General features: G+C 40.1%; 1 protein-coding gene across 1 annotated transcript in view; it reads right to left on the bottom strand.

Moving 5' to 3' along the window:
- stab1 (stabilin 1) overlaps window positions 1–22,119 on the bottom strand; it is a 124,924-nt gene that overhangs the window by 46,944 nt on the left and 55,861 nt on the right. The window contains exons 51-57 of the mRNA XM_055225063.1: window positions 21,214–21,390; window positions 5,739–5,831; window positions 5,335–5,481; window positions 4,865–4,921; window positions 4,551–4,701; window positions 3,836–3,985; window positions 2,921–3,025 (exon numbers count right to left, since the gene is read on the bottom strand). Coding sequence (XP_055081038.1) covers window positions 2,921–3,025; window positions 3,836–3,985; window positions 4,551–4,701; window positions 4,865–4,921; window positions 5,335–5,481; window positions 5,739–5,831; window positions 21,214–21,390 — 880 coding nt within the window. The remainder of the gene's footprint in view (window positions 1–2,920; window positions 3,026–3,835; window positions 3,986–4,550; window positions 4,702–4,864; window positions 4,922–5,334; window positions 5,482–5,738; window positions 5,832–21,213; window positions 21,391–22,119) is intronic.

Here is a 22,119-nt window from a genome sequence, read left to right as displayed (position 1 = left end):
TCAGAGCAAAGGGTGTTCTCTTGGCTAGCTCAGGACTTAGAGAGGCTATTGCCCCCAGGCCAACCTACTTTACCTGTGTTTTCAGTTCAAGAACTCCAAGACGCACAATGAAATGACGCCACCATTGGTCAAGTCATACCATTTGTTACGCGTGGCAGGCGGCCATCAAGGAGAGAAAAGTCCAGTCTGTCTCCAAGAGCCCTGAAGCTCCTCAAGCAGTGGGAGAAATTGAAAATGCTTGATAACGTTCTGTACAGGGTGTGCAAAGACCTGACGACTGGCAGAAAGCGACACCAGTATGTAACTCCCCTGTCCCTAGTTGGCCAAGTCCTCCATGGTGTGCACAACGATGCTGGGCACCAAGGCCAAAGCCGCACCTTACACCTGGCCAGGCAGCGTTTCTTTTGGATCAATATGGAGCAAAGTACTCGTGAATATGTCAGATGCTGCAAAAGTTGCGTTGTGAGTAAGACTCTTGATCCAGAGGGAAGAGCTCCCCTCGAAAGCATAAAAACCACGAGCCCCCTAGAGCTAGTGTGTCTTGATTTCTGGTCGGCTGAGGATGCGAAAGGCCGAAGTGTTGATGTTTTAGTGGTAACTGACCACTTTACTAAAATGGCCCATGTGTTCCAGTGCCCCGATCAGTCAGCTAAACAGGTTGCCCGTCAGTTATGGGACAGATACTTTTGCGTCTATGGATTCCCTCAAAGAGTTCATGCAGACCAAGGCGCGAACTTTGAGAGTGAGCTCATCCAGGAACTGTTGAAAATATTTGAAGTGAAAAAATCAAGGACCACGCCTTATCACCCAATGGGCAATGGGCAGACCGAAAGGTTTAATAGGACACTAGGGAACATGATCAGAGCTTTGCCGCCCCGTGATAAGAGTAAATGGCCACAGATGCTCCAGACATTGACATTCGCCTATAATTGTACAACCCATGAGTCAACTGGCTATGCGCCATTTTATCTGATGTTTGGTCGGATACCCAGACTCCCAGTCGATGTTATGTTCCACAATGCAAAAAGAGACAATGAAATCACTGACTACAACAGCTATGTAAAAAAGGTAAGAGACACTCTCAAAGAGGCCCTTGCTGCAGCCCAAGCCAATGTCGAGGATAGTCAGCGACACCAAGCCCGCTTGTACAACTTGAAGGTGAAAGGTGCAGACATTGAAGAAGGTGACCAGGTTCTCTTGGCAAACAAGGGTGAGCGTGGACGTAGGAAGCTTGCTGATAAGTGGTGCTCCACTATGTACACTGTTGTGTCCAAAGATCCCAAGTGTCATACTTACCGAATCAGAAACACGGCAACTGTACAAGAGAAAGTAGTCCACCGAAACCTGCTCTTGTCAGCCAACTTCTTGCCACTTGAGCTTGACCATGAGCAAGAGTCCGTGTCCTCCTTTAATTCCACTCCTGAACAGAGCAATGCGAACAGTGTCAGTCAGGATCTGTCACTTGTTGATTCAGAGCACAGTCCAGTTGATCGCACCACTGAGTGGGTGGAAGAAACGTTGTTTGACGATCCCCTTTTGAGTTCATGCCCTTCTCAGACTTCCCCAGATCTAGTCAATGAGTCATGCACTGAGTCTGACCCTGAAGGTCATCAGGGTGCTGAAAGTAATCACCGAGAAGTGGAAGACAGTGTTACCAGTCCAGTCCTCACACCTTCTTGTGCCCAGCCAGAAACCAAAGAAGCAGTCCCTGACACAGTCAGTCTTTTCAGAACTAGGGCTGGTAGATTAGTGAAGCCAGTTAATAGATTGATCTGGTTCCAGTTTGCAGTCTATTGGGACAGTTTTGAGAAGTTCAGAGGGGAGTATGTAGCAAAATGGTTTTTTGTTTGTTTATATGTGAACATTCTCAAAATCTGTTAGGAGTATTAGTTTTATTTTATTATATTTTTATTTTACCTTTTTCATAACTTTGTAAAAAATGTTTTTTATTAGGGTTCCACCTGGTAAATGTTGCGCAGGGGCCATAATTAGTGTGGCACGCCCTGTGGCACATGTGCGCGCTGTCTCTGTCCCCCTGTCAGAGCAGCGCGGACTGTGCACTGGTGAGTTGTGCTCCACTGTCTCCCTAAAAAATGAGCTAGCATTTTAGCATTTTTTCGTAGTTCTATCATTGTTCTGTAATATAAAGTTTGACATTGTAAAGTTAATAATTTTTTGGTTTATAAAAAACGTTTTTTGTGTTAATACTGTATCTTATTTGTGTTGTAGGGAGACCGAGTGTTCGTTTTTTACTCATTTGTGCCTCTGCCGTTGTCTTTAAAGGTTAGAATGTTTTGTTGTTCATTTCATATTTTGCATAGTGTACATTGTAATGGTCAGAGCAGCGCAGACTGTGCACTGGGAGACCGAGTGTTCGTTTTTTACTCATTTGTGCCTCTGCTGTTGTCTTTAAAGGGAGACACATTAAACGTCATTGAAAAGAACCCTGCCTCCTGTGGCCATCTTACACCTGCTACACGTACACTGGTGCGTGTGTGTGTGTGTGTGTGTGTGTGTGGGTGTGGGTGTGGGTGTGGGGGGGTTCCTTGTTGTAAAGCGCTTTGAGTGCCTTGAAGGTGGAAAAGCGGTATAGAAAAATGTAACCATTTACCATAGTGTGGTGATGGTGGGCTAGAAGACACAGTATTTCATCGTGTGTAAACCCCAGTTGAAAGTTTATCTGAACAAAATGCTCCAAATTCTCCATAATGCATTGGCCACTCATTCACGCACAGCAGCCTATACTCTCATAAAAATGCGACTTTATTCTCGTAATATTTCGACTTTTTTCTCATAATATTACGACTTTTTCTGGCTTCGACTTTATTCTCATAGCGCCTGCATAATTTTTTTAATTTATTTTTTTATACTCCGTCGTACTTTAACACTAAGTCTTCCTTTGCAATACTATTGTACTGACCAAGGTTGATTTGGCAGCGGTCTCCAGTCCAGCCACTCTCACAGACACAGACTCCAGAGCCCTCCAGTCCAACCTCACAGTAGCCCCTCTCTGTGCAGTTACAGGCTGAAACACAGGAAACAGTTCTGTAAGACACACTTTAAGGCCATAATGTATAATATGTATAATTAAGATAGTGGAGGCATTAGTCACTTTTAAATAATTTGGTTCAGCGTTTGTTGATTGGTAGTTTTCAGATTCAGTGTGATGAACTCATAATCCTAGATGGGTGGCAAGAGCAGCGTTTCCTGTGGCCCCAGGCTTGGTGTGGTGTTGCTGATATTTGAACACATGTCTACAACTATCTGGATGTTAAAATGTCATATTATCCCCACCAAAAAATCAACTTTTTAGAGCTTTTAACCACCTCATCATTTGGGGTGATTCGTGCATGCTTGAGCAATTTAACCACTACTTTTCAAGACGCCATTTTGCTGATCAACCCTCATTTTCACCACCTCCGGTATATGTCCACTGTACTTACTTTGTTTCTTAGTAAGTGTGATATAAATTTTAAAAATCTGCTTAGTTGTAATGCCATTTACAGTGATGTCAGCTCCCATTGGACACCACAGTTTTCTAATTTGGAAGTCAAAGGACTTGTTTCTTTTATTAAGTCATTTTAGATGAATATTGTGATTTAAAACGATAACACACTGATCCATGGGTGTCATAGATTATAACTACATAGCAGACACTAGCACAATATGTCTTCTTTCAATGTTACTGTTATTATACTATTTTTATGCTATACTTTCTTAATTTTTTTATTTTTTGTTTGATTTTATGTTTTGAAAACCTTTAATAAATATTTGGAAAAAAAAAAAAAACTAACAAAAAAGCACACACTTCCATATCCTGGAATTGGAGGCCTACCTGTGCAGTTGGCTCCATAATGGTTGGGCGCACACAGATTGCAGGAGTCTCCTCTGAAGTTTCTCTCACAGCTACACTTACCCGAGCCTTTGAAACCATCATCACAGTTACCATGGAAACCACAGGGAGCTTCGACTCCACCCGGACACACTAATGTCACAGAGAGACAGCCAATCAGATTCCAGGTTTGGATGAGTTTTAAATGCACTTCTACTGTTGTAAAAAGAACCAACAGAACCTGACATTACTTACTATATACTGAGGACACATCCTATCAAAGAATATGTTCACAGTTGCCTTAGTTTGGTCCTGGTTGTAGGTTGTTTGGTCCTATTCTAGTCCTAATTAAGCCCTCATAGTCTACGTTTAGATTTAGCTCCAGGTTTAATCAATTTAGCAATACCCAATTTTGGTATGGTGTGTCAAGTGTGAGTCTTGGGTTAGTTTGGGTTAATTGTAAAATATTTTTAGTCATAGGATCTGGTAACCCTTAGGTGCTCATTCTGCAATCTGATCAGAAAAATAAAATAGTTGAGCACAAAAGTGCTGAATGTAAAAAAACAACTTTTGCATTATGGATAATGTTTTTGTATGGACACAGATGAGTAATAATGATATATATATATATATATATATATATATATATATATATATAAGAATAGTTGTTGAGATTCTCCATACATTTTTATACGTTTTTAAAAAACAGTGCTGATACCTGTGCAGTCCCGCCCATAGTGGTTCTTGCAGCACTTCTTGGTCCATGAGGAGAGTTGACACACTCTTTTGCAGCCTCTGCGTCCAAACGAAGACAGGTCATAATCCATAGAGTACCTGCGAGACGACATGAAACAAGTCTCCACCCTCCCCTGAAAAGAGTATACACATGATTTGGAAATTATGAGTTCAGCCCCAGGCATGAATAATAAAAAAAACAAAAAAACAATACTGCTTAGGAAAACAAAACATTTATGCTGAATTTCATCTGCATTTAGTCGTAAATAAGAAATGTTTAGAGTGAGTGATACGGACCGTGTCTATGTGTCTGAAGTAGCAGGAAGGAGGAAATAAGCAGCGTCCACAACGACCCTAAAATAACAAGTCACATAAGGCAGGCTTACAAATAAAAATATGTGTCTCTAAATTCGAATCTCCTGGAAAGCACTAAATGAATAAGGTGTTAAATCAAAGACAAAAGCAGAAAAGCAATGAATGAATGGGGATGGGACAAAATCTCGCACCACAAGATCTCATGAAATAAAACTGCTACAATTACATAATTGTGAACAATAGATTGATTAAAAATTATGTCAAAATCTCATCCTGACTTGCTTGCGTGGACCCAATCTCTTATCCCGTATCATCTTGTGGACATCGTGTACTGTCCCATCCCTAATAATTAATTAATATAATTACAAATACCAACTTGTACTTGAATAGGAAACAAAACAGAACAATGGAGAATGGATAATGAATGTAAACCAGGTGAATCCATTACTCACATATACAGTTTGGTTCTCATTCCCATCGCAGTGAGCCCCCAGTCCGGGAGGTTCGAGGACTTGGTCGATGCCGTAGGCCATACCTTCAGCGAACATCAGGTACCGCTCAGTCAGCTGTGCCGCATTTCCATTCAGCAAAATGTTCCCCTGGAAAATAAACCAGTCTGTGCTGCCTCACCATTGGTCCATAACAGGGTCAGTATAAAACGATAAATGACATTGATGAGAAAGTATGGGAGTTCAGATGTTTTAATACATCACACTCCTTTTTAAGCAAGATTTTTAAAAACTTTATTAAGTTGATAAAACTAGACTTTATCATAAAGTATTAGTGGTCTACGGAATAGAACTACCAAAGCAACATAATGGAACTGCACACATTTAACTGTTTGTTTTTTCTTTACCACAAGATTTTTGTCGCAGCTGTAACTGATGACCGATCCGTGCATGCTTCGATATGATGACAGGTACTTGTCAGGTGCACCGATCCCCATCACCTGCAAACACATGAGACCAGGACCATCTGGACATTACAGTAGAGTTAAGGGTGGGATTAGGATTAGACAGTGTGGCTGCATAGTGGCTAGATTAGCCAGTGAAGAAAATACTTTTAAGGATGGGACTAGGACTGTCAAAAATATACACTAGAAAAAAATTACTTTAAGCTACCATATGTAATTAGATTGGCTAACCCAGCTCAGATGTATTCTCAGATCACCACTAGATGCTACCTAGGTTACTGTTGTCTGATAGTGTGCCAGCTTTGTCCTGAGAGAGGTCCAGACAGCACAGATGAGACCGAACAAAGGATAGGTGAGAAGGATGGTAGAATTGGGGCTAGGTTGAGATGCATACTTAATAATTTAACAATACAGCGATTTAGATAAATGTGGGGCACCAGAATTCCCATGAATTCAAAACAAAACCTTGGAAATCAAAACCTAGCAATTCTCAGTCTGAAGGGTAAATGTACCAGGTCAAGGACTAGGTAATAACTTCAGAAATCACTAAACAAGAATTCTTTGTTGTGGTTTGTTCATCAAAACACGCAAGGTTAAGCATTTAAACAATGTTAAAAGCTCAAATTATGACATTGAATCAAACAGCGATGTACAAAGCTTAACAAGTGAGGTAGTTAAAAAGCAGATTCAACTTTACTCAGCCTGGTAATATAACTTGCTATAATTGCTGACAAGATCCACTTTCGACTGGGAACATGGGACACAATTTCTTAAACGGTGCCAACTTCTGGTAAATAAGGTCACTGCTTGTTCAGATCTTACTGGGGAGATGTATCAGTAGTCTCATCAGTGGGGTGATCAATTCCTCTGGTGGACATAATATTGCAGATCCGGGATGATCCAAGCAGGGGACCGGCAGAATTTTTGTCCCAAGCCAGGTCTCGAGGGGGCTACAACACCAGTTGGGGACAAGGGTATGGTCTAGGGTACAGTGGTCCTCAGAGGTGTGGAGGACGCCACATGGGTCGGGGACTATGTCCAGGCGTCTGGGCACAGTCACCGGGTCCAAGTCGCGGCATTATGGTCCCCGCAGAGAGATGGAGAATGTAGGGAATGCAGAGGATGGGGTCTCGATCCAGGACCCATCTGTAGTCTTCGGGGAGTTTAGACGGCTGTTTATGTGCGTTTAAGAGTGGATTTACTCCGCTTTGAGGGCAACTCTCAAATTGTTTACTTGCACAGTTTTTAGCAAAAGAAAAGTAACTAGAGGGTTTAGAAAAGTATAGCCATTAATATTTTGGTTCCAAGGGAAAATAAAGATTACGCTTTTGGTGGCATCAGCACGCTTTCCTCACGTGCTTAGAGAGAGACGAGAGGGGAGGTGTGCGTCTCAGAAGATAGAAAAAATCTGCGGTGTATTGAGAAAAGAAGAGGACAGTAGAAGGAGAGAGAGGAATAGCCAATGTTTGTACAGTGATTTCTACTGTGGCCTTGGTGGCGTAACATTCTGCAAATTTGAATCCTAGTGCTTTGGAGTTGCTTTTGGGCTAATGTTCCATTCAATGACCTAAAGTTGAATCCCAACATATTTATACATCAGTTTACATAACAATTAGAGATTACACAGGAATCACCAGTGGGATTAACCAAGGGTCACCATTGATTCAACCCTGTAATGAAATCATAGCATTAGCATGGAAGATACACAGCAATTTAGTAAGTGTAGCATTAAGCAAAATAGACATCAATATAAATATTAGACATATATATTATTGAAAAAGTCAGAATGACATTGCCCCATAGACGTATCATGTTTGTATGATCTTGCATTTATCACTCCAACATTGCAAGAATGATTTTAAAACTATACTGAAGACTTACTTTTATTCATTGGCAATTGACATTGTTTCAGCAAATACAATGGTCTAATTTTGAACATTAATGCATGGCTTTGTTGTATTTTATTGTTAACTGTATTTTGTGATAACCTGTGAAGCACTTTGGACAACTGTGGTTGTTTTTAAATCTGCTGTATAAAACAATGTGATTAATTGAACCAAGAGAGAAAAGCATAGTCCATTTAAATCAAAATACATCATATAATGCATTACATCAAAATACATCACATTGAGGGAGAAACAGCGTTCATGCCGAATCAATGAGCAAAACACTAAACATTGTAGGAAGAGATGTTTGAGATTTAGCTCTGAATTAAACAAGAACATTTGAGAGGAAATGTCCATTTTAGACTCAAGCTACAAATAACTGACTGTGATTGGACCAACAAAACAACACTGGACAGAGAAGTCCTACAAAAATTAGGCAGGGATGTCTCGCAGTTCCAGACATGTTTAGAAAAATCGCAATAATTTTAAATCTATAATCGTGCAGACATGCCCTGCACAATCTGGAAAGAAAACCAATGAGCTTCTTGAGTTTCTGCACTTCCTTCTTTCTCGCTCACACTTGCTCACTATCTCACTCTCTCTCTCTCTCTTGCCTGTGTGCACTGGAGAGAACTGGAGAAAACCAGTTTGAGCTGGATTGAGCTAGAGTCAACCAGCCATTTCTCCAATAAAATGTGCCAACCTCTAATCATAACCGTTAATGTGTGAAAAATGAAAAGATTTGGTTTGTATCTTTGTTTAATCTAGCCTTGTTTTGTAGCTAGCTGCTGGTTGGTCTGTGGCATGTTGCGGAGTACCAGGAGCGCCAAAATGCACTAAAGTTTCTGATAGCACTAATCAGCATTTATAGTCAGTGTTTCCCCTAGGTTTACAGGTTTGGCAGTAGGGGTTTAGTGGTGTACATGCACACACGCAATCACATACTTGTGCATAAACAATATTGTTTAAAAGAATAAAATGGCTATAAAACACATCATAAACATATTTTCTAAATCTTCTGAACTTTAGCTGTTTTCATTACATGCTTGTATAGTTTGTTTAATACTGGAGCAACCTTCATTTTTCATCGTGTAAATATATATATATATATATATATATATATAATATATATATATATATATATATATAGTCACAGAAATATCTTGAATCTGACAAAAGTAAAAATTCTTTGAAATTTAACCAATGAAAGTCAGACATTGCTTTTGAACCATGCTTCAACAGAATTATTAAACTAAACTCATGAAACAGGCCTAGACAAAAATGATGGTACCCTTAACTTAATATTTTGTTGCACAACCTTTTGAGTCAATCACTGCAATCAAACAATTCCTGTAACTGTCAGTGAGACTTCTGCACCTCTCAGCAGGTATTTTGGCCCACTCCTCATGAGCAAACTGCTCCAGTTGTCTCAGGTTTGAAGGGTGCCTTTTCCAGAGAGCATGTTTCAGCTCCTTCCAAAGATGCTCAATAGGATTTAGGTCAGGGCTCATAGAAGGCCACTTTAGAATAGTCCAGTGTTTTACTCTTAGCCATTCTTGGGTGTTTTTAGCTGTGTGTTTTGGGTCATTGTCCTGTTGCAAGACCCATGACCTGCGACTGAGACCAAGCTTTATGACACTGGCCAGCACATTTCTCTCTAGAATACCTTGATAGTGTTGTAGTTTGGCAAATTCCAATCTGGCTTTTTTATATTTTGTTTTCAGCAATGGTGTCCTCCTTGGTCTTCTCCCATTAAGTCCACTTTGGTTCAAACAATGATGGATGGTGCGATCTGACAATGATGTTTCTTGAGCTTAAAGTTCACCTTTGATCTCTTTAGAAGTTTTTCTGGGTTCTTTTGTTACCATTTGTATTATCTGTCTCTTTGATTTGTCATCAATTTTCCTCCTGTGGCCATGTCCAGGGAGGTTGGCTACAGTCCCATGGATTTTAAATTTCTGAATAATATGTGCAACCTCCAGCCGCTTGGAGATGGTCTCATAGCCTTTACCTTTAACATGCTTGTCTATAATTTCCTTTCTAATCTCCTGAGACAACTCTTTCCTTTGCTTCCTCTGGTCCATGTTGAGTGTGGTATACACCATGTCACCAAACAGCACAGTGACGACCTGTAGCCCTATATATAAGGCGATTTACTGATTACAAGATTGTAGACACCTGTGATGCGAATTAGTGGACACACCTTGGATTAACATGTCCCTTTGGTCACATTATTTTTCTAGGGGTACCATAATTTTTGTCCAGGCCTGTTTTATGAGTTTAAAAATAATTCTGTTAAAGCATGGTTAGATTTTTAGTATATATATATATATATATATATATATATATATATATATATATATATATATATATATATATATATATATATATATATATATATATATATATTTATTTATTTATTTCCCCCCCACACACATTTTGTCATGTTACAGCCTCATTCCACATTGTATTAAATTCATCTCTTACCTCAAAATTCTACACACAATACCCCATTATGACAATGTGGAAAAAGTTTTTTTTTTGACATTTTTTGAATTTATTAAAAATAGAAAACTAAGAAATCACATTTACATAAGTATTCATATTGCATCCTTTTTCCACAGATCATCCTCAAGATGTTTCTACAGCTTAACTGGAATCCACCTGCGGTAAATTCAGTTGATTGGACATGATTTGGAAAGGCACACACCTGTCTATATAAGGTCCCACAGTTGACTGTACATTTCAGAGCACAAACACCAAGCATGAAGTCAAAGGAATTGTCTGTAGACCTGCGAGACAGGATTGTCTTGAGGCACAAATCTGGGGAAGGATACAAAAAAATTTCTGCTGCTTTGAAGGTCCCAATGAGCACAGTGGCCTCCATTATTCCTAAATGGAAGACATTTGGAACCACCAGGACTCTTCCTAGAGATGGCTGGCCGTCTAAACTGAGCGATCGGGGGAGAAGGGCCTTAGTCAGGGAGGTGACCAAGAACCCGATGGTCACTCTGTCAGAGCTCCAATGTTCCTCTGTGGAGAGAGGAGAGCCTTCCAGGAGGACAACCATCTCTGCAGCAATCCACCAATCAGACCTGTATGGTAGTGTGGCCAGATGAAAGCCAGAAACTGGCAGACTAGTCAGGATAGAAGGAAAAATGAATGCAGCAATATACAGAGATATCCTGGATGAAAACCTGCTCCAGAGAGCTCTTGACCTCAGACTGGGGCGAAGGTTCATTTTTCAGCAGGACGACGACCCGAAGCACACAGCCAAGATCTCAAAGGATTGGCTTCAGAACCACTCTGTGAATGTCCTGGAGTGGCCCAGCCTGAGTCCATACTTGAATCCGATTGAACATCTCTGGAGAGACCTGAAAATGGCTGTGCACAGACGTCTCCCATCCAACCTGATGGAGCTTGAGAACTACTGCAAAGAAGAATGGGAAAAACTGCCTAAAGATAGGTGTGCTAAGCTTGTGGCATCATATTCAAAAAGACTTGAGGCTGTAATTGTAATTAAGTATTAAGCAAAGGCTGTGAATACTGAAATGTGATTTCTTAGTTTTCTATTTTTAATAAATTCAAAAAATGTAAAAAAAAACAACAACTTTTTTCACATTGTCATAATGGGGTATTGTGTGTAGAATTTTGAGGTAAGAGATGAATTTAACACAATTTGGAATGAGGCTGTAAGATGACAAAATGTGGAAAAAATGAAGAGCTATGAATACTTTCCGGATGCCCTGTGTGTATATATATATATATATATATATATATATATATATATATATATATATATATATATATATATATATATATATATATATATATATATATATATATATATGTAGCCACTCCTCCAGTTTGGGGGCCTCTGCCCCGAATGATCCAATGACCATTCCTTTTTCTTGATGTTCCAATCACTTGGTACTGCAATGTCCACCACAATGGCTTTGCTCTGTTGAGTATCCACCACCACAATGTCCGGTTGGTTCGCCATCACCATTCTGTCAGTCTGCATCTGGAAGTCCCACAGAATCTTGGCTCGATCATTCTCCACTACCTTTGGAGGTGTTTCCCACCTTGACCTCAGGGAGGTGGGGAAAGTGGTCTGGGGGTTTCCAGTCCGTACTCTGCACAGATGTTTCTGTACAATATGCCTGTCACTTGGTCATGCCGCTCCATGTATGCTTTCCCTACCAGCATCTTACACCTTGCAGTTATGTGCTGGATTGTCTCAGAGACCTCTTTGTACAGCCTACACCTTGGGTCTTGTCTGGTGCGGTAGATCTGTGCCTCTATCTCTCTGGTGCTCAAAGACTGCACCTGTGCAGCCAGGATGAGCTGCACACACACACGGGGGCAAAAAAGTAGCACCAATTGTGCAATTTCTCCCAATTAAAAAGATAAGAGAGGCTTGTAATCATCATAGGCACACTTCAACTATGAGAGATGAAAGAGACAAAATACAAAATGGGGCAGGGATGTATCCAGGAAATCACATCTTAGGATTTTTTATGAAGTAATTGATAAATTCCGTGATAAAACAAGCAAGATTCCTGGCTCTCACAGATATGCAACTTCTTTAAGAGGCTCCTCTGTCCTCCACTCATTACCTTTTATTGATAGCACCTGTTTGAACTCAAAGCCAGTACATGTCCAGGCCTGTCTGAAGTTTGCTAGAGGGTATTTGGATGATCCAGATGAGGAGTGGGAGAATGTCATATGGTCAGATGAAACCAAAATATTACTTTTTGGTAAAAACTCAACTTGTCGTGTTTGAAGGAGAAAGACTGCTGAGTTGCATCCAAAGAAAACCATACATACTGTGAAGCATGGGGGGGGCTGTTTTTCTGCAAAGGGACCAGGATGACTGATCCGTGTAAAAGAAAGAATGAATGGTGCCATGTATCGTGAGATTTTGAGTGAAAACCTCCTTCCATCAGCAAGGGCATTAGAGATGAAACGTTGCTGGGGAGGAGTGGAGCGAGCGCAGACCATGTAGGACGTGCCCGCAGTAGCTCCGCGGGAATGTGACATTTCGATTATATTTTGCACCTTATTATCTTCTAATAACCACCGTTATTTGCAATTACCATCCACAATCAACCCGTGTTCAGTCAGCTGAAGGTTTTTTGCAGAATTATGGAAACCCGGGGAAAAACCGAAGCTACGAGAACAGGCCACGCCAAGCCCCCACTCTCACCTGAGCCAGAAGCCGACTCTGAGCGTGACTCTAACGAGCGTCTGCTAACGCGCATGGAGGTAATGATGAAGAATATGCGTGCGGATATTGTCAAAGAGTTTGAACAGGTTGTTTCTGGGGTAGTTAAGAAAGAGATTACGGCTGCTCTTGAGGCTTTGGAATCAAAGATAAATGCGCAGAGCGACATCATTGGAAGCCTTGAGCAATCTGCTAATGATCATGACAGTCAGCTAACTAGCTTACAAGCTACAGTGAGTCGACTTTCTATCGCAGAAGTGTGAAGATTTAGAGGGACGCTCGAGGCTGAATAATATACGTATTGTCCAACAGATTTTGTCACCACATTATTAAGTGATCTGCTCGGGCTGGACAACAAACCCGTTTTGGATCGGGCACACTGCACGAGTCGCTCTAAGCCGAAGGATGGAGAGCCGCCTCGCCCCTTTATTGCGCGAATCAACCTGTTTCAGCAACGCAATGAAATTCTACGTAAGGCTGGAGCATCTGCCCCCCTACTCTACCAGGGAAAGAGGGTCTCCGTCTTTCCGGATTTTACTGCCACTGTCTCAAAGAAAAGGTCCGCCTTTGCTAAAGTGAAGAAAGAGCTCCACTCATGTCCAGGTGTTAAGTTTGGACTTTTTTTTCCGGCTGTGCTCCGTGTTACCCTCCCTGGTGGACGAACTCATCGATTCGAGGACCCATTACTTGCTATGGACTTTGTTGAAAGTCAAGTTAAGTCTGTGGTGGCCCCGGACACCATCTCAAATCTGGTTTGATTCTTTCTGCAAGGGGTGACAGGTGCAGCACTATGGGTTTGAAAAGATCCTTTCTGTGTTTTCATATACCTAATTACTCTTGGTTTACAAATTGGGTTTATTGTGAATATGCACATTAATAATTTAGTTTTTTGTGGTGGTTTAATTATATTTTAAGTTTCTTTTCTATCTTTCCCTTATTATTATTATTGGTTGCTATTATTATATATATTTTTTTAATGTATTTATTTGTTTATTCTATTTATTTAATGATTGTTTTATATATTATTTTTATTAAAGTAGTTTTAGTATACTTTTAAATTGTTATTGTTGGTAGCATGAGAAATTATTTGTCCTTTTTTGCTCTTCTATTGTATAGTTACAGCTATATTAGATCTTATTTTTACTGACTTTGGTACTGGTAACCAAATGGTCATATTTATAGAATATAATTTTATTTTATTTTATTCTATTTTATTTTTATTATTATTATTTATTTTATTTATTTATTTTTTCCTTTTTCTTTTTTATTTAATCTTATTTATCTTTATAATTACTTTATTGTTTTGTTTTACTTATTTAATTTTATGGTGCTTATGTTAAATGTTGAACAAGGTGCATTTTTTTTTCTTTTTGTGTAATATTTCTTGTCACATTCTAGATGGAGGAGTCAGTTTAAGCTACCTCCGGTATGGGACATGTGGGGGGATTGGGCATCGCGCACTCCGTTTGGGGGAATGCTTCTGCGATTTGTTCATGTTTTTTTTAAGTTGTTCTGTGTGTTTTATAGCCACATCTCCAACCAGCTTTCTTTTACATCACTCCATCTACAAAATGTCTGGATAAGTCTTTATGATAACCCATGTTTATATACTTAATTGATTTAATATCATGCTGTCTTCAGTAGGAAAGGACCTCCGATTTACCAGTTTTAACTGTAAAGGGCTCAATAATCCCATTAAACGTAGTAAAGTACTGCACCACCTACAGCAGCTGGGGGCTCAGATCATCTTTCTACAGGAAACCCATCTTAGGATCCGGGATCATTTGAAGCTGAGGAAGAGCTGGGTGGGCCAAGTCTATCATTCTTCATTCTCCAGCAAGGCTAGAGGTACAGCCATTCTCTTGCACAAATCTGTTTGTTTTGTTTCCCATCAGATAATCTCAGATCCTAATGGCAGGTATGTTATTGTCACTGGTCTGCTTCAGGACCTACATGTTGCGTTGGTCAATGTTTATGCACCCAACTGTGACGATGAGTGTTTTTTCAAACGTTTATTTTCCACCCTACCAGATATGTCAGCCTATCTTTTAATATTAGGTGGGGACTTTAACTGTTGGCTTGACCCTGTTCTGGATCGTTCTTCAGCAAAACCAGCTGTACCTTCATGGTCTGCAAAAACAATTCAGTCTCTCATGCAAGAATTTGCAGTGTCTGACGTGTGGCGTTTTTTTAATCCCTCAAAACAGGAATATTCATTCTTTTCATCTGTACACAACACGTTTACGCGTATCGATTTATTTTAGTTGATAATCGGTTACTTTCATTTATATCTATGTGTAGATATGATGCCTTCGTTCTTTCTGATCATGCTCCTCTTCTGATGGACATAAAATTTAGCACCTCATTATCTGAACGGCCACTTTGGAGGCTTAATGTACGTTTATTGTCCAATGACAACTTTGTTAATTTTATCTCTGGGCAGATTGACTTTTTTTTTAGCACAAACAGAACTCCAGGGGTGTCTGCTTCCCTTCTCTGGGAATCCCTAAAGGCTTTTATTAGAGGGGAGATCATTTCTTACATACATTATCAGAGTAAATTGAGACGTGAAAAGTTGAATAACTTGAGACAACAAATCAAGCAATTAGATATGCTATTTGCAATTTCATCTAGCCCAAATATCTACAAAGAATGCCTTCTACTCCAAGCGGAGTTTGATTCTCTCATGACTCATCGAGCTACTGAACTCCTGCTTCAATCTAATGCCCGGTTTTTTGAACATGGTGATAAGGCCGGTAAATTATTGGCACATCAGATACGACAGGTGACTTCTTCTCGCCAAATTTCCAAAATTCTGACTACTCAGGGTGTAACTACAGCCGATCCCTCACAGATCAACCAAGCTTTCAAAGCATATTATATGTCACTATATGCATCTGAAACTACGCCTACAGATGAAGACTTTGACCGTTTTTTTTTTTACACCATTAAATATCCCTACTGTTAATCAGGACACTGCTAATGAATTAGGAAGGTCCATTACCTTACTGGAACTTGGCTCAGCGATACAGTCCCTTCAAGGTGGGAAGTGCCCAGGCCCTGATGGGTACCCATCTGAGTTTTATAAAAAGTTTAAAGACAAACTTGTCCCATTGTTACTGGATGTGTATAATGAGTCCTTTGCACAAGGTGTGTTACCTCCTACACTAAATCAAGCCACCATTTCGCTTTTCCTAAAGAAGGGAAAAGACCCTCTCTGTTGCTCCTCTTATCGCCCTATAAGTTTGCTAAATGTAGACTTTAAACTTTTGTCCAAAATTCTAGCTAGGCGTCTTGAAACATCCTTGTCTGATATTATTAATCCTGATCAAACTGGTTTTATTCAAAATAGACACTCTTTCTCCAATTTAAGGAGACTTTTCAATATAATTTACAACCCTTCCCAGAGTAAATCACAGGAAGCTTTAATTTCCCTGGATGCCGAAAAGGCCTTTGACCGGGTGGAGTGGTCGTACTTGTTTCACACGGTTAAAAGATTTGGTCTGGGTCATAATTTTTTAACCTGGATTAAGCTTCTTTACTCTAACCCCTTAGCTTCCGTTAAGACCAATCATTCACGTTCTGCATACTTTTCGCTGCACCGCTCCACTAGACAGGGGTGTCCTCTTAGTCCACTGCTCTTTGCTTTGGCTATTGAGCCCTTGGCTATCGCTATTCGTACCAACCCAGAAGTCAGAGGCATACATAGGTATGGTCTGGAGGCGAAGGTTTCACTATATGCAGATGATCTTCTTTTATATGTCTCAGATGTAACTACGTCAGTACCTGTGGTTTTGCGTCTACTTTCAGTCTTTGGACAGTTATCCGGATACAAACTTAATTTAAGTAAAAGTGAGCTCTTTTTTATTAAACTCTCCACTTAATGCTCCACAAGGGTTACCTTTTAAAATGGCACAGGATAGTTTTTTATATCTTGGAATTCAGATTACGCGCAAACCAGAAGACTTGTTTAAAGCAAACTTCTCTCCCCTGTTGCTGAAAATTAAGGAGGATTTTGAACGATGGTCTTTACTTAAATTGTCTTTAGTGACACGTATTAACTGTGTTAAAATGAATGTCTTGCCTCGCTTCCTGTACTTATTCCAGTGCATTCCCCTTTTTCTGCCCAGCTCCTTTTTCTCTCAGGTAGATTCACTCGTGGCCGAATTTCTTTGGGATAAGAAAGTTTCTCAAATATCTAAGCAGTATCTACAAAGGCCTAAAATATCGGGTGGGATGGCCTTACCAAATTTTAGGTATTACTATTGGGCCTCCAATATAAGACTTTTTAAATATTGGCTTCGATCCGAAACAGCTCCCCTATTAGATTGGTTAGTTATGGAAAAGAACTCTGTAAAACCAGTGTCCCTTGCTGCACTGTTATATTCACCCATACAATCCCCTACTAAAAAGTACTCAAGGAACCATATTGTTAAAATATCTCTTAAGATTTGGACTCAATTCAGACGTTACTTTGGTTTGCAAATTTATTCACACAATGCCCCTTCAGCAGCTAATCATTTCTTCCCTCCTTCTCTTGTTGATAAATCCTTTTTGAATTGGTCAAGTCTTGGAATATGGACTTTTAAGGATTTATTTGTTGATAAGATATTTGCGTCTTTTCAGCAGCTATCTGTAAAATTCTCTCTCCCAAAACAACAGTTTTTCAGATACCTGCAGGTTCGCAGTTTTGTTAATAGCAATTTCCCTTCATTTCCCAACTTACCCAAAGATTCTGCTATTGATTCTTTGCTTTTACCCACTTCTCCCTTGAAAGGGTCTATTTCGTTAGTCTACAATCAGATATCAGTTATTCGCTCAAATTCTCTTGACTCAGTGAGGGCCCTTTGGGAGGGAGATCTTGGTGAGACTCTGTCTGATGAGACGTGGTCACGAATTTTAACACGACTACATAAGTCTTCCATTTGTGCTAGGCACAGTCTTATACAGTGTAAACTTGTTCACCGAGTTTATTATACAAAATCACGCCTATCCAAAATATACCCCAATATTTCTCCAATATGTGACCGGTGCCAACAATCAATGGGAAACCTTATTCATACATTCTGGCTATGTCCACGACTCTATGGTTATTGGACCGAAATTTTTTCAATAATCTCAAGTGTTATTGACAAGAAAATTCACCCAAATCCTTTGAGTGCCTTATTTGGGATTTTTGTAGGGCCACTCTCTCTTTCCAACTCCCAGAGGAACTCCCTTGCTTATATGACCCTTCTTGCAAGGAGGGTAATTTTATTGAAATGGAAGTCCCCACAGCCTCCATCATTTATACAGTGGCTCAGAGATATACTCTATTTTCTTAAACTTGAGAAGATAAGATTGACACTTCGCGGCTCCTCTGATAGGTTTGCACAAATATGGCATCCACTGTTCCAAGTAGTACAACAAATTAACTTCCCTTCTATTCCTGATTAACCCTTTTTTTCTGGAGGTCCTTTCTTTCTTTCTCCAAATTTATCCAGCTATTGATATAATTCCTCATCTCCTATGTCATCTAGGTTCATGGGTTCTCACTTCAGTATGTATATTTATGTATATGCATATGTATGTGTATCTATGTGTGTATGTATGTATGTATATGCATGGTCAGGACGGGTAACTGCATTTTTTTCCTTTTTGTCATTTGGATGGAGAATGTTAGTGTGGTGTTTATGTTTCTGTGTGTGTATCATTGTGTTATAAAAGGAAATTGTGCAGAATATTTTTTTACTTTCTCACTATTTATGATATGTGAATGTACATTGTACAATTTCTGCATATGCCAAATAAACAAATTTTGAAAAAAAAAGAAGAGATGAAACGTGACTGGGTCTTTCAGCATGATCCCAAACACACCGCCGAGGCAACGAAGGAGAAGCTTCGTAAGAAGCATTTCAAAGTCCTGGAAAGGCCTTGCAAGTCTCCAGATCTCAACCCCATAGAAAATCTTTGGAGGGAGTTGAAAGTCCGTGTTGCTCAGCGACAGCCCCAAAACATCACAGCTCTAGAGGAGATCTGCATGAAGGAATGGGTTAAACTACCAACAACAATGTGTGAACACCTTGTGGAGACTTACAAAAAACGTTTGTCCTCTGTCATTGCCAACAAAGGATGTATAACAAAATGCTGAGATGAACTTTTGTTATTGACAAAATACTTATTTTTCACCGTAATTTGCTAAGAAATTCTTTAAAAATCAGACAATGTAATTTTCTGGATTTTTTTCTCATTTTGTCTCTCATAGTTGAAGTGTACCTATGATGAAAATTACAGGCCTTTCTCATCTTTTTAAGTGAGAGAACTTACACAATTGGTGGCTGACTAAATACTTTTTTGCATCTCTCTCTCTCTCTCTCTCTCTCTCTCTCAATACATATATATATATATATATACACACACAAACACACACATATATATATACACATATACATATACACTCACCTGAAGAATTATTAGGAACACCATACTAATACGGTGTTTGACCCCGTTTCGCCTTCAGAACTGCCTTAATTCTACGTGGCATTGATTCAACAAGGTGCTGAAAGCATTCTTTAGAAATGTTGGCCCATATTGATAGGATAGCATCTTGCAATTGATGGAGATTTGTGGGATGCACATCCAGGGCACGAAGCTCCCGTTCCACCACATCCCAAAGATGCTCTTTCGGGTTGAGATCTGGTGACTGTGGGGGCCATTGTAGTACAGTGAACTCATTGTCATGTTCAAGAAACCAATTTGAAATGATTCGAGCTTTATGACATGGTGCATTATCCTGCTGGAAGTAGCCATCAGAGGATGGGTACATGGTGGTCATGAAAGGATGGACATGGTCAGAAACAATGTTCAGGTAGCCCGTGGCATTTAAACGATGCCCAGTTGGCACTAAGGGACCTAAAGTGTGCCAAGAAAACATCCCCCACACCATTACACCACCACCAGCAGCCTGCACAGTGGTAACAAGGCATGATGGATCCATGTTCTCATTCTCTTTATGCCAAATTCTGACTCTACCATTTGAATGTCTCAACAGAAATCGAGACTCATCAGACCAGGTAACATTTTCCAGTCTTCAGCTGTCCAATTTTGATGAGCTCGTGCAAATTGTAGCCTCTTTTTCCTATTTGTAGTGGAGATGAGTGGTACCCGGTGGGGTCTTCTGCTGTTGTAGCCCATCTGCCTCAAGGTTGTGCGTGTTGTGGCTTCACAAATGCTTAGCTGCATTCCTCGGTTGTAACGAGTGGTTATTTCAGTCAACATTGCTCTTCTATCAGCTTGAATCACTCGGCCCATTCTCCTCTGACCTCTAGCATCAACAAGGCATTTTCGCCCACAGGACTGCCACATACTCGATGTTTTTCCCTATTCACACCATTCTTTGTAAACCCTAGAAATGGTTGTGCGTGAAAATCCCAGTAACTGAGCAGATTGTGAAATACTCAGATACTCAGGTCTGGCACCAACAACCATTCCACGCTCAAAATCACCTTTCTTTCCCATTCTGACATTCAGTTTGGAGTTCAGGAGATTGTCTTGACCAGGACCACACCCCTAAATGCATTGAAGCAACTGCCATGTGATTGGTTGATTAGATAATTGCATTAAGAAGAAATTGAACAGGTGTTCCTAATAATCCTTTAGGTGAGTGTATATGTGTGTGTGTAGTCAAACAAATGACTTATTTGAACTAGTAGTTAACTTTGTATTTATCATCTACAAACTATAGTATAACTTACTCCTGAGCTGGGACAGTTTTTGCATCTGTCAAGTTTACAGTGCAGTGCAGAGGCAGCACTAGCACGATCTGTGAGCGGTGCCCATTACGGCATAGAGAAAAAGCCGGGCAAGTATGAGAGAAAATATGGACAGGCTTTACATTAAGACAGTTTCATATGGAGCTATTGAACAGATTAGGCAAAGACGATATGTGATTAGAGCGGCATAATTTGATTGACAGAGCAGGGGCGCAGTTGGCAAGCGAGCTGTCCTGCCATTATAATGGGGAAACACGGATGGTGCTGCACTTTATCATTTTAAATGTGTCATATCTATTAAATACTAAACTGAATGTCAAGCAATCTATTACACCAAAGCCCTATTCACACATACTTCCCAGAAACTTGTTGGGTACAGATTGCCTAACATATAGTTACAACCTCCATTCACACATACACTTCTGAACCAGAACATAGCTGGTTCTGCTCAGTTCACACATAACCCAGCATTCTCAGCCCTCATATGTGAATGGAGCTCTACTATTACATATTATTACATACAAGTAAATACAAAGCTGAGAATGTGGCTGTACCTTGGAGTTGCGTATAATGTGTGCCTTGATGATAGCGGCTAGCTCCTCTTGGTGTTCAGGACTGGTGAGCCAGCGCTGCCGCTCCACAGGAAGTGATGTCACAGCCCGGTCTGAAGGCCAGAACATGGTGAAAGGTTTGTGTATGTGAAGGCCAAGGACAGGCAGGAGACCAGAGGCCTGGAGCACAACAAAGGAGATATGAAGAATGCTCATTGTCTACAGTTCATTGCAACATGCAACATTAGTTTCCCGGTATACGTTACAGCTCAGGACACTCAAACAACATGTAAGACGCACAGAGAAGCTTTGGCACCGCTCGCGCTCTGAGCAGTCTCTGAAGGCATGGAAGCTCTGCCTGCTCACTTATAAGGCCGCTCTGCTGAAAGCCCGAACCAGATACTATTCAAATCTAATAGAAGTAAACAAAAATAACCCCAGATTTCTGTTCAGCACTGTAGCCAGGCTGACAAACTCCCACACTGCTAATGAGTCTCTTATCCCCTGGAACATTAGTTGTGATGACTTTCTTCAATTCTTCGATTACAACCATTAGAGACAAAATCAACAAAGCTACTCCAAAAATCAGCTCTGAGCTAATCCAGTCTGTAATACCAATATCCCACATAGATCATCTAATAATATTAGATAAATTTACTCCTGTTGATGAGGTGGAGATTACCTCAGCCATCATGTCGTCCAAACCATCAACCTGTATGCTCGACCCTATTCCAATCAGACTCCTCAAAGAAGCCCTCCCCCTAATAATAGATTCCATCCATAACATAATAAATATGTCATTAGAAAATGACTACGTTCCTCAGTCCTTTAAGTATGGTGTGATTGAACCCCTTTTGAAAAAACCTAACCTAAATCCTGATGAACTAGCCAACTATAGACCTATCTCTA

The sequence above is a fragment of the Periophthalmus magnuspinnatus genome, chromosome 10 (genome assembly GCF_009829125.3).
Source record: "Periophthalmus magnuspinnatus isolate fPerMag1 chromosome 10, fPerMag1.2.pri, whole genome shotgun sequence".
In the NCBI taxonomy this organism is placed as follows: Eukaryota; Metazoa; Chordata; class Actinopteri; order Gobiiformes; family Gobiidae; genus Periophthalmus; species Periophthalmus magnuspinnatus.
Note: the sequence above shows the minus strand (reverse complement) of the source record. Positions and strands in the feature narration are given on the sequence as shown.